Source organism: Oncorhynchus gorbuscha, linkage group LG11 (genome assembly GCF_021184085.1).
Source record: "Oncorhynchus gorbuscha isolate QuinsamMale2020 ecotype Even-year linkage group LG11, OgorEven_v1.0, whole genome shotgun sequence".
NCBI classification, from domain to species: Eukaryota; Metazoa; Chordata; class Actinopteri; order Salmoniformes; family Salmonidae; genus Oncorhynchus; species Oncorhynchus gorbuscha.
In genome coordinates this window covers 9250636-9268105 of record NC_060183.1, presented here as the reverse complement: position 1 = coordinate 9268105, position 17470 = coordinate 9250636, and the positions used below count along the sequence as shown (strand labels likewise).

The window sequence follows — 17470 nt, the reverse complement described above, 5'->3', positions numbered from 1 at the left end:
CAGAGAGGAGGTGATCCTGACTGTCTGTCCTGTCTTAGTTCAGAGAGGAGGTGATCCTGACTGTCTGTCCTGTCTTAGTTCAGAGAGGAGGTGATCCTGACTGTCTGTCCTGTCTTAGTTCAGAGAGGAGGTGATCCTGACTGTCTGTCCTGTCTTAGTTCAGAGAGGAGGTGATTCTGACCGCAATCACTGTTTGTTACCTGGGATATATTTGTAGAGGTAAAGCATTATCTGTTAATCAGGTACTGACATAGGCTGGTAACCAGGTTAGTGTCTGACTGTCTGACTGCTGGGTTAGACTAGCAGAAGGACATCTGTAGAGAATCCCATAACGCAGCAAGATACACGGTCTCTGCTGCTAAACACACACAGCTTTGTGACACCCCCCCCCCCACCCCCACCAACACATCTGTGTCAATACACAGACTCTGTCCGCGAGGAAAAGGCTGTGTTTGGTGTAATCCAGACAGTGTAAGATGTGTGAATGTCTGCGTTCCACAGTTCCCAGTATACTTCACATGGGAATGAACTATGTTGATTATTGCTAGTCATCTTTCCCTGTGGTTTTATCAGGGCTGACGCTCAACATAAACATCCTGAATAAACAGGTTTTGTTCTTTCCATTCGCTCATCATCTGTTCATGACTCTGTTCTAGGAAAGGTTCAAGAGGTCACACACACACACGCACGGGTGTGCTTCATCCTTTTCCTCCCAGATCCAACCCCCACCCGCCTCATCCCCTCATCCAAAACTAGTCCTGAATGGAAAAGAGAAACGCGAGGTCAGCGCGAGGGGAGCGCGAGGGCAGTGCAGAGAGGGCAGGGCGAGGGCAGTGCAGAGAGAGGGGGCAAGGCGAGGGCAGTGCAGAGAGAGGGGGCAAGGCGAAGGCAGTGCAGAGAGGGGGCAGGGCGAAGGCAGTGCAGAGAGAGGGGGCAGGGCGAAGGCAGTGCAGAGAGAGGGGCAGGGCGAAGGCAGTGCAGAGAGAGGGGGCAGGGCGAAGGCAGTGCAGAGAGAGGGGGCAGGGCGAAGGCAGTGCAGAGAGAGGGGGCAGGGCGAAGGCAGTGCAGAGAGAGGGGGCAGGGCGAAGGCAGTGCAGAGAGAGGGGGCAGGGCGAGGCAGTGCAGAGAGAGGGGCAGGGCAAAGGCAGTGCAGAGGGGGGGCAGGGCAAGGCAGTGCAGAGAGAGGGGCAGGGCGAAGGCAGTGCAGAGAGAGGGGGCAGGGCGAGGGCAGTGCAGAGAGAGGGGGCAGGGCGAAGGCAGTGCAGAGAGAGGGGGCAGGGCGAAGGCAGTGCAGAGAGAGAGGGCAGGGCGAGGGCAGGGCGAGGGCAGAGAGAGGGCAGAGAGAGGGCGAGGGCAGAGCAAGGGCAGAGCAGAGAGGGCGAGGGCAGTGCGAGGGCAGTGCAGAGAGTGTGCAGAGAGTGTGCAGAGAGTGTGCAGAGAGTGTGCAGAGAGTGTGCAGAGAGTGTGCAGAGAGTGTGCAGAGAGTGTGTGCAGAGAGTGTGTGCAGAGAGTGTGTGCAGAGAGTGTGTGCAGAGAGTGTGTGCAGAGAGTGTGTGCAGAGAGAGTGTGCAGAGAGTGTGTGCAGAGAGTGTGTGCAGAGAGTGTGTGCAGAGAGTGTGTGCAGAGAGTGTGTGCAGAGAGTGTGTGCAGAGAGAGTGTGCAGAGAGTGTGGGCAGAGAGTGTGGGCAGAGAGAGTGGGCAGAGAGAGTGTGCAGAGAGTGTGTGCAGAGAGTGTGTGCAGAGAGTGTGGGCAGAGAGAGTGGGCAGAGAGAGTGGGCAGAGAGAGTGGGCAGAGAGAGTGGGCAGAGAGAGTGGGCAGAGAGAGTGGGCAGAGAGAGTGGGCAGAGAGAGTGGGCAGAGAGAGTGGGCAGGGAGGAGGCAGGACAGAGTGGGCAGAGAGAGAGGGCAGAGAGAGAGGAGCGAGAGAGAGGGCAGGGCGGAGGCAGGACAGAGAGAGGGGGCAGAGGGCAGGGGGGGCAGGGCAGAGGGCAGGGCGAGGGCAGGGCAGAGAGAGAGGGCAGGGCAAGGGCAGTGCAGGGACGTCCAGTAGACTGACGGTCCATTTGGTTTCATTTGGAAACGCTGTCACTCTGGAACCCAGCAGCCAACTAGCACTTTAGTACTGAATTACAGAACCAATCAAAGGTTTGGATACACCTACTCATTCCAGGGTTTTTCTTTAGTTTTACTATTTTCTAAAAACAATTCAATAACACATATGAAATCATGTAGTAACCAAAACAGTTACTACAAATTTGCATATTTTATATTTGAGATTATTCAAAGTAGCCACCATTTGCCTTGACAGCTTTGCACACTCTTAGCATTCTCTCAACCAGCTTCATTAGGTAGTCACCTGGAATGCATTTAAATTAACAGGTTTGCATTTTTAAAAGTTAATTTGTGAAATTTCTTCCCTTAATGTGTTTGAGTCAATCAGTTGTGTTATGACAAGGTTGGGGTGGTATACAGAAGATAGCCCTATTTGGTGAAAGACCAAGTCCATATTATGGCAAGAACAGCTCAAATAAACCAAGAGAATAAGCTCTACCCTCCGGCGCCAAAGATGGCTGCCGTCTTATCGGCTCTTAAACAACCATGCTATTTTGTTTGATTTTATGCGTTGTTCGTAACTTGATTTGTCCATAATGTTGCTGCTACCATCTCTTATGACCGAAAAGAGCTTCTGGACATCAGAACTGGGATGAGGAGTTCTTCATCAGAGTCGAATGCGAGGGATATACTACAGACACCTGACCAGGCCCAGATCCCTGTGATTCGCTGGAAAATGAAAAGTAGGTTTCGAGGAAAGAGATCAGGATGCCTTGTGAGGATCAGGCGACGAGTGGCTAATCTGCCCTTCGTTCTGCTAGCTAACGTTCAATCACTGGAAAATAAATGGGACGAACTGAAAACGCATATATCCTACCAACGGGACATTTAAAAACTGTAATATCTTATGTTTCACCGAGTCGTGGCTGAACGATGGCATTAAGAACATACAGCTGGTGGGTTATACACTGCATCGGCAGGAAAGAAAAGCAGCCTCTGGTAAGACACCGGGCGGGGGCCTATGCATATTTGTAAGCAATAGCTGGTGCACGATATCTAAGGAAGTCTCAGGGTTTTGCTCGCCTGAGGTAGAGTATCTCATGATAAGCTGTAGACCACACTATCTACCTAGATAATTTATCTGTATGTTTCGTAGCTGTTCACAGACCAAGGCTGGCACTAAAACCGCATTCAATGAGCTGTTTTCCACCATAAGAAAACAGGAAACCGCTCATCCAGAGGCGGCGCTCCTAGTGGCCGGGGACTTTAATGCAGGGAAACTTAAATCGGTTTTACTTAATTTCTATCAGCATGTTAAATGTGCAACCAGAGCGGAAAAATACTCTAGACCACCTTTACAACACACACAGAGACGAGTACAAAGCTCTCCCTCGCCCTCCATTTGTCAAATCTGACGATAACTCTATCCTCCTGATTCCTGCTGACAAGCAAAAATTAAAGCAGGAAGCACCAGTGACTCGGTCATGAAAAAGTGGTCAGATGAAGCAGATGCGAAACTTCAGGACTGTTTTGCACAGACTGGAACATGTTCCGGGATTCCTCCGATGACATTGAGGAGTAAACCACATCAGTCACTGGCTTCATCAATAAGTGCATTGAGAGTACACCACATCAGTCACTGGCTTCATCAATAAGTGCATTGAGGAGTAAACCACATCAGTCACTGGCTTTATCAATAAGTGCATTGAGGAGTACACCACATCAGTCACTGGCTTCATCAATAAGTGCATTGAGAGTACACCACATCAGTCACTGGCTTCATCAATAAGTGCATTGAGAGTACACCACATCAGTCACTGGCTTCATCAATAAGTGCATTGAGGAGTACACCACATCAGTCACTGGCTTCATCAATAAGTGCATTGAGAGTAAACCACATCAGTCACTGGCTTCATCAATAAGTGCATTGAGAGTACACCACATCAGTCACTGGCTTCATCAATAAGTGCATCAATGACGTTATTCACATTGATTGTACGTACATTCCCCAACCAGAAGCCATGGATTACAGGCAACATTCGCACTGAGCTAAACGGTAGAGCTGCCCCTTTCAAGGAGTGGGACTCTAAACTGGACGCTTATAAGAAATCCCGCTATGCCCTCTGATGAACCATCAAACAAGTAAAGCGTCAATACAGGACTAAGATCGAATCGTACAACACCGGCTCCGATGCTCTTTGAATATGGCAGGGCTTGCAAACTACTACAGACTACAAAGGGAAGCACAGCTGAGAGCTGCCCAGTGACACGAGCCTACCAGACGAGGTAAATAGCTGCTCACATCGAGGCAAGTAACACTGAAACATGCATGAGAGCATCAGCTGTTCCGGACGACTGCGTGATCACACTCTCCGCAGCCGATGTGAGTAAGACCTTTAAACAGGTCAACATTCAAAAGGCTGCTGGGCCAGACCGATTTTCAGGACGTGTACTGCGAGCATGCGCTAACCAACTGGCATGTGTCTTCACTGACATTTTCAACCTCTCCCAGTCTGAGTGTGTAATACCAACATGTTTCAAGCAGACCACCATAGTCCCTATGCCCAAGAAAACTAAGGTAACCTGCCTAAATGACAACTGACCCGTAGCACTCACGTCTGTAGCCATGAAATGCTTTGAAAGGCTGGTCATGGCTCACATCAACACCATTATCCCAGAAACAGTCCCCTCCTGTACTCCCTGTTCACTCATGACTGCATTGCCAGGCATGACTCCAACACCATCATTAAGTTTGCTGATGACACAACAGTGGTATGCCTGATTACCGACAACGATGTGACAGCCTATAGGGAAGAGGTCAGAGACCTGACCATGTGGTGCCAGGACAACATCCTCTCCCTCAACGTGATCAAGACAAAGGAGATCTTTCTTTTTTTAACCCCCTTTTTTCTCCACAATTTCGTGGTATCCAATTGGTAGTAGTTACAGTCTTGTCTCATCGCTATAACTCCCGTACGGACTATGGAGAGGTGAAGGTCAAGAGCCATGCGTCCTCCGAAACACAACCCAACTGCTTCTTGACATAATGCACATTTAACCTAGAAGCCAGCCGCACCAATGTGTCGGAGGAAACACCGTACACCTGGCGACCTGGTCAGCATGCACTGCGCCCGGCCCCCCACAGGAATCGCTAGTGCGCGATGAGACAAGGATATCCCTTCCGGCCAAACCCTCCCTAACCCGGAAGATACTGGGTCAATTGTGCACCACCCCATGGGCTGGCTGCGACAGAACCTGGGCTCAAACCCAGAATCTCTGGTGGCACATCTAGCACTGCAGTGCAGTGCCTTAGACCACTGCGCCACCCGGGAGGCTACAAAGGAGATCATTGTGGACTACAGGAAAAGGAGGACCGAGCACATCCCCATTCTCATCGACGGGGCTGTAGTGGAGCAGGTTGAGAGCTTCAAGTTCCTTGGCGTCCACATCACCAACAAACTAACATGGTCCAAGCACACCAAGACAGTCGTGAAGAGGGCACAACAAAACCTATTCCCCCTCAGGAGACTGAAACGATTTGGAATGGGTCCTCAGATCCTCAAAAGGTTCTACAGCTGCAACATCGAGAGTATCCTGACTGTTTGTATCACTGCCTGGTACGGCAACTGCTCGCCCTTCGGCCTCAAGGCACTACAGAGGGTATTGCGAACGGCCCAATACCGGTTTCTCGCTCCCGGTAAAGCGACTCTTGCTCCCTGTAAATGAATTATTCTCCTTATCAAAAGAGAGCGTCAAAATAAATCTGTGTGTGGAGGAAGGCTGTCGGTGTGGTGTATCTGTGTGTGGAGGAAGGCTGTCGGTGTATCTGTGTGGAGGAAGGCTGTCGGTGTGGTGTATCTGTGTGTGTTTGTGGAAGTTTGAACACGGTCACAGGAGTAGGAGCCTGTCCTTCTCAATGTCATCATGTCTGTTAATCAGTTTCATGTAGCAGTCTATTGTAATATTCATTTATATGCATGTGGATTATGTCATGTTTACTTGGTGAACAATCCCCCCTTCTCAATGTCACACAATCACATGTACACACAATATTCATTTACATGCATGTGGATTATGTCATGTTTACAACACACACACACACACACACACACACACACACACACACACACACACACACACACACACACACACACACACACACACACACACACACACACACACACACACACACACACACACACACACACACACACACACACACACACCCAAAGCTGCACTATCCAATAAAGTTGTTTTATTCTCTCCACTGAGAAGGAATTCTCTTTTGCTGTATCCATTTCTTTAATCCACAGGAAGGATGAAGATGTAATGAAAGTTCAAATAAAGGCACCTGACCCTTCACCTCTGACCTCTACCCTTCACCTCTGACCTCTACTCTTCACCTCTGACCTCTACTCTTCACCTCTGATCTCTACCCTTCACCTCTGATCTCTACCCTTCACCTCTGACCTCTACCCTTCACCTCTGACCTCTACTCTTCACCTCTGACCTCTACTCTTCACCTCTGAACTCTACTCTTCACCTCTGACTTCTACTCTTCACCTCTGATCTCTACCCTTCACCTCTGACCTCTACTCTTCACCTCTGACCTCTACTCTTCACCTCTGACCTCTACTCTTCACCTCTGACCTCTACTCTTCACCTCTGACTTCTACTCTTCACCTCTGATCTCTACCCTTCAACTCTGACCTCTGCTCTTGTTCCCTGTGTGTTCCAGCCGATCTGGGGTGATAGAGAAGCTGGAGGCGTTGGAGCTGGAGAAACCAGAGAGGATGGAGGTGGAGGAGGCTTGGAGGACAGGAGCCAGGCAGGGCCGCAGCGAACGCAGACGCTTCCACACAGAGGTACAACTTCAGGACCGTGTGTGTGGTACAGATACGTCTTTAACGTCATTCAGTTGAGGTCGATCAAAGAGAGGTTATTAACTATGGAAAAAAGCCTCTGCCCAGACATTATTGTCATAGCTGACACAGGACATTGTCTACATGTTTAAAAGCCCAGTGCAACATCACATGAAATAGCTCAACTCGATTAAGTTAGCTGTTGCACATGAAGCAGATCCTCAGATCTCTCTCTCTCACACACACACACACACACACACACACACACACACACACACACACACACACACACACACACACACACACACACACACACACACACACACACACACACACACACACACACACACACACACACACACACACACATTGTAACTCCCTCTGTCAAGTCAAATTGTATTTGTCACATGTGCCGAATACAACAGGTAGACCTTACAGTGAAATACTTACTTACAAGCCCTTAACCAACAATGCAGTTTTAAGAAAATCCCTAAAGAAGTAAGAGATAGTAGTGCCTGTAGTGCCTTGCGGTCTAAGGCAGAGTAGTTGCCATGCCAGGCTGTGATGCAACCCGTCAGGATGCTCTCGTTGGTACAGCTGTAAAACCTTTTGAGGATCTGAGGACCCTTGCCAAATCTTTTCAGTCTCTTGAGGGGGAATAGGTTTTGTTGTGCCCTCTTCAGGACTGTCTTGGTGTGCTTGGACCATGTTAGTTTGTTGGTGATGTGGACGCCAAGGAACTTGAAGCTCTCAACCTGCTCCACTACAGCCCCGTTGATGAGAATGGGGGTGTGCTCGGTCTGGGTTAGAGCCCAGGCTCTGTCGCAGCCGGCCGCGACCGGGAAACCCATGGGGCGGCGCACAATTGGCCCAGCATCTCCCGGGTTAGGGAAGGTTTGGCCGGCAGGGATATCCTTGTCTCATCGTGCATTAGTGACTCCTGTGGCGGGCCGGGCGAAGTGCACGCTGACCAGGTCACCAGGTGTACAGCTCTGTCGATGAGAATGGGGGTGTGATCGGTCCTCCTTTTACTGTAGTCCACAATCATCTCCTTTGTCTTGATCATGTTGAGGGAGAAGTTGTTGTCCTTGCACCACACGGTCAGGTCTCTGACCTCCTCCCTAAAGGCTGTCTCATCATTGTCGGTGATCAGACCTACCACTGTTGTCATCTGCAAATGTAATGATGGTGTTGGAGTCGTGCCTGGCCGTGCAGCCATGAGTAAACAAGGAGTACAGGAGGGGACTGAGTACACACCCCTGAGGGCCCTCCGTGTTGAGGATCAGAGTGGTGGATGTGTTGTTTCCTACCCTTACCATCTGGGGGCGGCCCGTCAGGAAGTCCAGGATCCAGTTGTAGAGGGAGGTGTTTAGTCCCAGGGTTCTTAGCTTAGTGATGAGCTTTGAGGGCACTATGGTGTTGAACGCTGAGCTGTAGTCAATGAATAGCATTCTCATGTAGGTGTTCCTTTTGTCCAGGTAAGAAAGAGCAGTGTGGAATGCAATAGAGATTGCGTCATCTGTGTATCTGTTGGTGCGGTATGCAAATTGGAGTGGGTCTAGGGTTTCTGGGATAATGGTGTTGATGTGAGCCATGACCAGCCTTTCAAAGCACTTCATGCCTGCACACGTGAGTGCGACGGGTCAGTAGTCATTTAGGCAGGTTATCTTAGTGTTCTTTGGCACAGGGACTATGGTGGTCTGCTTGAAACATGTTGGTATTACACACTCAGACAGGGATAGGTTGAAAATGTCAGTGAAGACACTTGCCAGTTGGTCAGCGCATGCTCACAGTACACGTCCTGGAAATCTGTCCGGCCCAGCAGCCTTGTGAATGTTGACTTGTTTTAAGGTCTTACTCATATCGGCTGCAGAGTGTGATCACGCAGTCGTCCGGAACAGCTGATGCTCTCATGCATGTTTCAGTGTTACTTGCCTCGAAGCTAGCATTGAAGTAATTTAGCTTGTCTGGTAGGGTCGTGTTAGTGGGCAGCTCTCGGCTGTGCTTCCCTGTGTAGTCTGTAATAGCCTGCCACATGTCGGTGTTGTACGATTCGATCTTAGTCCTGAATTGATGCTTTGCCTGTTTGCTGGTTCATCAGAGGGCATAGCGAGATTTCTTATAAGCTTCCAGTTTAGAGTCCCGCTTCTTGAAAGCGGCAGCTCTACCCTTTAGCTCAGTGCGAATGTTGCCTGTAATCCATGGCTTCTGTTTGGGGTATGTACGTACGGTCTATGTGGGGACGACGTCATCGATACACTTATTGACGAAGCCAGTGACTGATGTGGTGTTCTTCTCAATGCCATTGGAGGAATCCCGGAACATATTCCATCCTCTTTGTTATTCCTTTAAGATTTAGATGCACTATTGTAAAGTGACTGCTCCACTGGATGTCATAAGGTGAATGCACCAATTTGTAAGTCGCTCTGGATAAGAGCGTCTGCTAAATGACTTAAATGTAAATGTAAATGTTATGAAACCAGGAGCTTGTGCTTTGTTCATTTCCAGTTTCCATTATGTGTCTCGATTCCCCTGACACTTACTTCCCTTTCCACCCCTGACTCTGCTCTGGCCTGCTCTGGCCTGCTCTGGTCTGGCCTGCTCTGGTCCGGTCCGGCCGGGGCAAACCAACCTCTGTAATAGGAATAACAACAGAAAGAGAGCAATTGTTTTCCCCCAAAAAAGAATGAGAAAAATGTCCCCAGAAGTGAGACTGTTTAGAGCAACTTTTAAAACCTGTACACCAAGTTTGTCCTGTCTGTATTGTCAAGCATGTATGGCATTTTCAGACTGGCACAAATAAAGGGTGCTTATAGTAAACATCATGCTACCTGCACATACACACTCCCATTACCTTCTCTCTCTCTCGTTCTTTCTTAGACACACACACTGCTCCTGAATGAGGCTTGTTTTCTTCTGTGTCAGTGTCTTTGTTTCCGTTCTCTCTGGTTTGGTGAAAGGCTGTTGGGTTCAGGTTAGAAGATGTGTGATTCTGATTAGAAAAATGATGTGTTCTTCTAATGACAGCTGTGCAGAGATCGTATCTCGTTTTATCATATGTTAAACTACTCACAATGGAGGAGTCGATGTTCTGTTCATAACAACACAAATAACATACATTAAGGCTATTGTATGTTTGGATCCTCTGAAATCCATGTGGTAGGTAGGTGTTCTGTACGGGTGCACTCTCCAGGGAGAAGGACGAGCAACAGAATTAGGCTCATGATACCTCATGATACCTCCTTTGTCCCACCTCCCACACATGCAGTGACCTCACCCATTATAACCAGTTTATCCAGAGATACAACCTCTCTTATCATCACCCAGTGCCTGGGCTTACCTCCGCTGTACCCGCACCCCACCATACCCCTGTCTGCACATTATGCCCTGAATATATTCTACCACGCCCAGAAATCAGCTCCTTTTATTCTTTGTCCCCAACGCTCTAGGCGACCAGTTTTGATAGCCTTTAGCCGTACCCTCATACTACTCCTCCTCTGGACCTCTGGTGATGTGGGGGTAAACCCAGGCCTGCGTGTCCCAGGGCACCCTCATTTGTTGACTTCTGTGATTGAAAAAACCTTGGTTTCATGCATGTCAACATCAGAAGCCTCCTCCCTGTTTGTTTTACTCACTGCTTTAGCCAACCCTGATGTCCTTGCCGTGTCTGAATCCTGGCTCAGGAAGGCCACCAACAATTCTGAGATTTACATACCCAGCTATAACATTTTCCGTCAAGATAGAACTGCCAAAGGGGGAGGAGTTGCAATCTACTGCAGAGAAAGCTTGCAAAGTTCTGTCATACTTTCCAGGTCTATACCCAAACAGTTTGAACTTCTAATTAAAAAAATTTACCTCTCCAGAAATAAGTTTCTCACTGTTGCCGCCTGCTATCGACCCCCCTCCGCTCCCAGCTGTGACCTGGACACCATTTGTGAATTGATCACCCCCCATCTAGCTTCAGAGATCATTCTGTTAGGTGACCTAAACTGGGATATGGGACACCCCGGCAGTCCTTACAATCTAAGCTAAATGCCCTCAATCTCACACAAATCATCAAGGAACCCACCAGGTACAACCCCAAATCTGTTAACATGGGCACCCTCATAGACATTATCCTGACCAACTTGCCCTCCAAATACACCTCCGCTGTCTTCAATCAGGATCACTGCCTCAGTGCCTGTATCCGCTATGGTTCCGCGGTCAAACGACCACCCCTCATCAATGTCAAACGCTCCCTAAAACATTTCTGCGAGCAGGCCTTTCTAATCGACCTGGCCCGGGTATCCTGGAAGGATATTGACCTCATCCCGTCAGTCGAGGATGCCTGGTCATTCTTTAAAAGTAATTTCCTCACCATCTTAGATAAGCATGCCCCGTTCTAAATTCCAAAAAAAATGCAGAACTAAGAACAGATATAGCCCTTGGTTCACTCCAGACCTGACTGCCCTTGACCAGCCCAAAAACATCCTGTGGCGGACTGCCATAGCATCGAATAGTCCCCACGATATACAACTGTTCACAACCAATACACGCAGTCAGTCAGGAAAGCAAAGGCTAGCTTTTTCAAGCAGAAATTTGCATCCTGTAGCTCCAAAACGTTTTGGGACACGGTAAAGTCCATGGAGAACAAGACCACCTCCTCCTAGCTGCCCACTGCACTGAGGCTAGGTCACTGATAAATCCATGATAATCGAACATTTCAAAAAGCATTTCTCAACGGCTGGCCTTCCTCCTGGCTACTCCAACCCCGGCCAACAGCTCCGCCCCCCCGCAGCTACTCGCCCAAGCCTCCCCAGCTTCTCCTTCACCCATATCCAGACAGCAGATGTTCTGAAAGAGCTGCAAAACCTGGAACCGTACAAATCAGCTGGGCTAGACAATCTGGACCCTCTCTTTCTAAAACAATCCACCGCCATTGTTGCAACCCCTATTACCAGCTTGGTCAACCTCTTTTGTATCGTCCGAGATCCCTAAAGATTGGAAAGCTGCCGCAGTCAACCCCCTCTTCAAAGGGGGTGACACCCTAGACACAAACTGTTACAGACCTCTATCCATCCTGCCCATCTAAAGTCTTTGGATACAAAGTTTATAAACAGATCACTGAGCATTTCGAATCCCACCGTACCTTCTCCGCTGTGCAATCCGGCTTCCGAGCCGGTCACGGGTGCACCTCAGCCACGCTCAAGGTACTAAACGATATCATAACCGCCATCGATAAAAGACAGTACTGTGCAACCGTCTTCATTGACCTGGCCAAGGCTTTCGACTCTGTCAATCACCGTATTCTTTTCGGCAGACTCAATAGCCTTGGTTTTTCTGACGACTGCCTGGCCTGGTTCACCAACTACTTTGCAGATAGAGTTCAGTGTGTCAAATCGGAGGGCGTGTTGTCCGGACCTCTGGTGGTCTCTATGGGGGTACCGCAGGGTGGGTTCAATTCTCGGCCGACTCTTTTCTCTGTATGTATCAATGATGGATGTCACTCTTGCTGCGGGCAATTCCCTGATCCACCTCTACGCAGACGACACCATTCTGTATACTTCCGGCCCTTCCTTGGACACTGTGCTATCTAACCTCCAAACGAGCTTCAATGCCATACAACACTCCTTCCGTGGCCTCCAACTGCTCTTAAACACTAGTAAAACCAAATGCATGCTTTTCAACCGTTCGCTGCCCGCCCCCGCCCGCCCGAGTAGCATCACCACCCTGGACGGTTCCGACCTAGAATATGTGGACAACTATAAATACCTAGGTGTCTGGCTAGACTGTAAACTCTCCTTCCACACTCATATTAAACATATCCAATCCAAAATCAAATCTAGAATCGGCTTACTATTTCACAACAAAGCCTCCTTCACTCATGCCGCCAAACTTACCCTAGTAAAACTGACTATCATACCGATCCTCGACTTCGGCGATGTCATCTACAAAATAGCTTCCAACACTACTCAGCAAACTGGATGCAGTCTATCACAGTGCCATCCGTTTTGTTACCAAATCACCTTATACCACCCACCACTGCGACCTGTATGCTCTAGTCGGCTGGCCCTCGCTACATTTTCGTCGCCAGACCCACTGGCTCCAGGTCATCTATAATTCTATGCTAGGTAAAGCTCTGCCTTATCTCAGTTCACTGGTCACGATGGCAACACACACCCGTAGCACACGTTCCAGCAGGTATATCTCACTGGTCACCCCCAAAGCCAACACCTCATTTGCCCGCCTTTTCCTACCAGTTCTCTGCTGCCAGTGACTGGAACGAATTGCAAAAATCGCTGAAGTTGGAGACTTTTATTTCTCTCACCAACTTTAAACATCAACTATCTGAGCAGCTAACCGATCGCTGCAGCTGTACATAGTCCATCTGTAAAAAGCCCACCCAATCTACTACCTACCTCATCCCAATCCTGTTTTTATTTTATTTACTTTTCTGTTCTTTTGCACACAATTATCTCTACTTGCACATCATCATCTGCTCATTTATCACTCCAGTGTTAATCTGCTAAATTGTAATTATTCGCTCCTATGGCCTATTTATTGCCTACCTCCTCATGCCTTTTGCACACACTGTATAAGATTTCTCTACTGTGCAATTGATTTGTTTGTGTTATTGGCTTGTTTGTTTACTCCATGTGTAACTCTGTGTTGTTGTCTGTGTCACACTGCTTTGCTTTATCTTGGCCAGGTCGTAGTTGTAAAGGAGAACTTGTTCTCAACTAGCCTACCTGGTTAAATAAAGGTGTTCTCAACTAGCCTACCTGGTTAAATAAAGGTGTTCTCAACTGGCCTACCTGGTTAAATAAAGGTGTTCTCAACTGGCCTACCTGGTTAAATAAAGGTGTTCTCAACTAGCCTACCTGGTTAAATAAAGGTGTTCTCAACTAGCCTACCTGGTTAAATAAAGGTGTTCTCAACTAGCCTACCTGGTTAAATAAAGGTGTTCTCAACTGGCCTACCTGGTTAAATAAAGGTGTTCTCAACTAGCCTACCTGGTTAAATAAAGGTGTTCTCAACTAGCCTACCTGGTTAAATAAAGGTGTTCTCAACTAGCCTACCTGGTTAAATAAAGGTGTTCTCAACTTGTCTACCTGGTTAAATAAAGGTGTTCTCAACTAGCCTACCTGGTTAAATAAAGGTGTTCTCAACTAGCCTACCTGGTTAAATAAAGGTGTTCTCAACTTGTCTACCTGGTTAAATAAAGGTGTTCTCAACTAGCCTACCTGGTTAAATAAAGGTGTTCTCAACTAGCCTACCTGGTTAAATAAAGGTGTTCTCAACTAGCCTACCTGGTTAAATAAAGGTGTTCTCAACTAGCCTACCTGGTTAAATAAAGGTGTTCTCAACTAGCCTACCTGGTTAAATAAAGGTGTTCTCAACTAGCCTACCTGGTTAAATAAAGGTGTTCTCAACTAGCCTACCTGGTTAAATAAAGGTGTTCTCAACTAGCCTACCTGGTTAAATAAAGGTGTTCTCAACTAGCCTACCTGGTTAAATAAAGGTGTTCTCAACTGGCCTACCTGGTTAAATAAAGGTGTTCTCAACTGGCCTACCTGGTTAAATAAAGGTGTTCTCAACTGGCCCACCTGGTTAAATAAAGGTGTTCTCAACTGGCCTACCTGGTTAAATAAAGGTGTTCTCAACTAGCCTACCTGGTTAAATAAAGGTGTTCTCAACTGGCCTACCTGGTTAAATAAAGGTGTTCTCAACTGGCCTACCTGGTTAAATAAAGGTGTTCTCAACTAGCCTACCTGGTTAAATAAAGGTGTTCTCAACTGGCCTACCTGGTTAAATAAAGGTGAAATAAAAATAAAAAAGTGACGGATTATGATTTTTCAACGCCGATACCGATTATTGGAGGACCAGAAAAAGCCGATGCCGATTATTGGACGACCAGAAAAAGCCGATGCCGATTATTGGACGGCCAAAAAAATCCGATACCGATTATTGGACGGCCAAAAAGGGCCGATACCGATTAATCGGGCCAGATTTTTTATTTATTTATTTTTAAATGTATTTATTTTATATACATACATACATACACACACACACACATACATACAGTTGAAGTCGAAGTTTACATTAGCCTTAGCCAAATACATTTAAACTCAAGTTTTTAAACTCAGACATTTAATCCTAGTAAAAATTCCCTGTCTTAGACGGGTTAGGATCACCGCTTTATTTTAAGAATGTAAAATGTCAGAATAATAGTAGAGAGAATGATTTATTTCAGCTTTTATTTATTTCATCACATTCCCAGTGGGTCAGAAGTTTACATACACTCAATTAGTATTTGGTAGCATTGCCTTTAAATTGCTTAATTTGGGCCAAATGTTTCAGGTAGCCTTCCACAAGCTTCCCACAATAAGTTGGGTGAATTCCTTCTGACAGTATATACATATGAGATGAGTAATGTAGGGTATGTAAACATATAAAAGTGGCATTGTTTAAAGTGGCTAGTGATACATGTATTACATAAAGATGGCAAGATGCAGTAGATGGTATAGATTACAGTATATACATATGAGATGAGTAATGTAGGGTATGTAAACAAGATGCAGTAGATGGTATAGAGTACAGTATATACATATGAGATCAGTAATGTAGGGTATGTAAACAAGATGCAGTAGATGGTATAGAGTACAGTATATACATATGAGATGAGTAATGTAGGGTATGTAAACGTTATATTAAGTGGCATTGTTTAAAGTGGCTAGTGATACATGTATTACATCCATTTTTCCAATATTAAAGTGGCTGGAGTTGAGTCAGCATGTTGGCAGCAGCCACTCAATGTTAGTGGTGGCTGTTTAACAGTCAGATGGCCTTGAGATAGAAGCTGTTTTTCAGTCTCTCGGTCCCCGCTTTGATGTACCTGTACTGACCTCGCCTTCTGGATGATAGCGGGGTGATGGTTGTTGTCCTTGATGATCTTTATGGCCTTCCTGTGAGTAGTTTGCCCCCGGTGATGCGTTGTGCAGACCCCACTACCCTCTGGAGAGCCTTTTGCTGTGGAAATAGATTATTTTGTATCTGTTTCCTCCAGCATCTTAACAAGGTCCTTTGCTGTTGTTCTGAGATTGATTTGCACTTTTTGCACCAAAGTACGTTAATCTCTAGGAGACAGAGCGTGTCTCCTTCCTGAGAGGTATGATGGCTGCGTGGTCCCATGGTGTTTGTTATACTTGCGTACTATTGCTTGTACAGGTGAACGTGGTACCTTCAGGTGTTTGGAAATTGCTCCCAAGGATGAACCAGACTTGTGGAGGTCTATAAAAACAAATTCTGAGGTCTTGGCTGATTTCTTTTGATTTTCTCATGATGTCAAGCAAAGAGGCACTGAGTTTGACAGTAGGCCTTGAAATACATCCACAGGTACACCTCCAATTGACTCAAATGATGTCAATTAGTCTATCAGAAGCTTCTAAAGCCATGACATAATTTTCTGGAATTTTCCAGGCTGGTTAAAGGTACAGTCAACTTAGTGTATGTAAACTTCTTGCCTACTGGAATTGCAATACAGTGAATTATAAGTGAAATAATCTTTCTGAAAACAGTTGTTGGAAAAATAACTTGTGTCATGCACAAAGTTGATGTCCTAACCGACTTGCCAAAACTATAGTTTGTTAACATGAAACTTGTGGAGTGGTTGAAAAATGAGTTTTAATGACTCCAACCTAAGTGTATGTAAACTTCCCACTACAACTGTATGTGTAATAAGGACAATTACAACAATACTAAATGAACAGTTTTATTTTAACTTAATATAATACATAAATAAAAATAAATTTAGTCTCAAATAAATAATCAAACATGTTCAATTTGGTTTAAATAATGCAAAAACAAGGTGTTGGAGTAGAAAGTAAAACTGCAATATGTGCCATGTAAAAAAGCTAACGTTTAAGTTCCTTGCTCAGAACATGAGAACATATGAAAGCTGGTGGTTCCTTTTAACATGAATTCAATATTCCCAGGTAAGAAGTTTTAGATTGTAGATATTATAGGAATTATATGACTTTTTCTCTCTATACCATTTGTATTTCATATACATTGACTATTCAATGTTCTTATAGGCACTATAGTATTTTTTTTCATTAACAGCGCTGTGCTTCAAGCATTGCAAAGAGCTGCTGGCAAACGTAGGAAAGTGCTGTTTGATTGAATGCTTACGAGCCTGCTGCTGCCTACCACAGCTGCTGCCTACCACAGCTCAGTCAGACTGCTCTATCAAATATCAAATCATAGACTTAATTATAACATAATAACACACAGAAATACGAGCCTTAGGTCATCAAAATGGACGAACCCGGAAACTATCATTTTGAAAACAAAACGTTTATTCCTTCAGTGAAATACGGAACCGTTCCGTATTTTATCTAACGGGTGGCATCCATCAGTCTAAATATTGCTGTTACATTGCACAACCTTCAATGTTATGTCATAATGATTTGAAATTCTGGCAAATTAGTCTTTTTTTTTTTAGGAAGAAATGGTCTTCACACAGTTCGCAACGAGCCAGGCGGCCCAAACTGCTGCATATACTCTGACTCTGCTTG

General features: G+C 46.3%; 1 protein-coding gene across 4 annotated transcripts in view; it reads left to right on the top strand.

Moving 5' to 3' along the window:
* The window catches only part of LOC124048088 (myosin phosphatase Rho-interacting protein-like), an 87246-nt gene that overhangs the window by 39272 nt on the left and 30504 nt on the right, over nucleotides 1-17470 (top strand). For all 4 annotated transcript variants that reach the window (XM_046368508.1, XM_046368511.1, XM_046368510.1 and 1 more), the window contains exon 7: nucleotides 6791-6917. In XM_046368508.1, the coding sequence (XP_046224464.1) occupies nucleotides 6791-6917 (127 nt within the window). The remainder of the gene's footprint in view (nucleotides 1-6790; nucleotides 6918-17470) is intronic.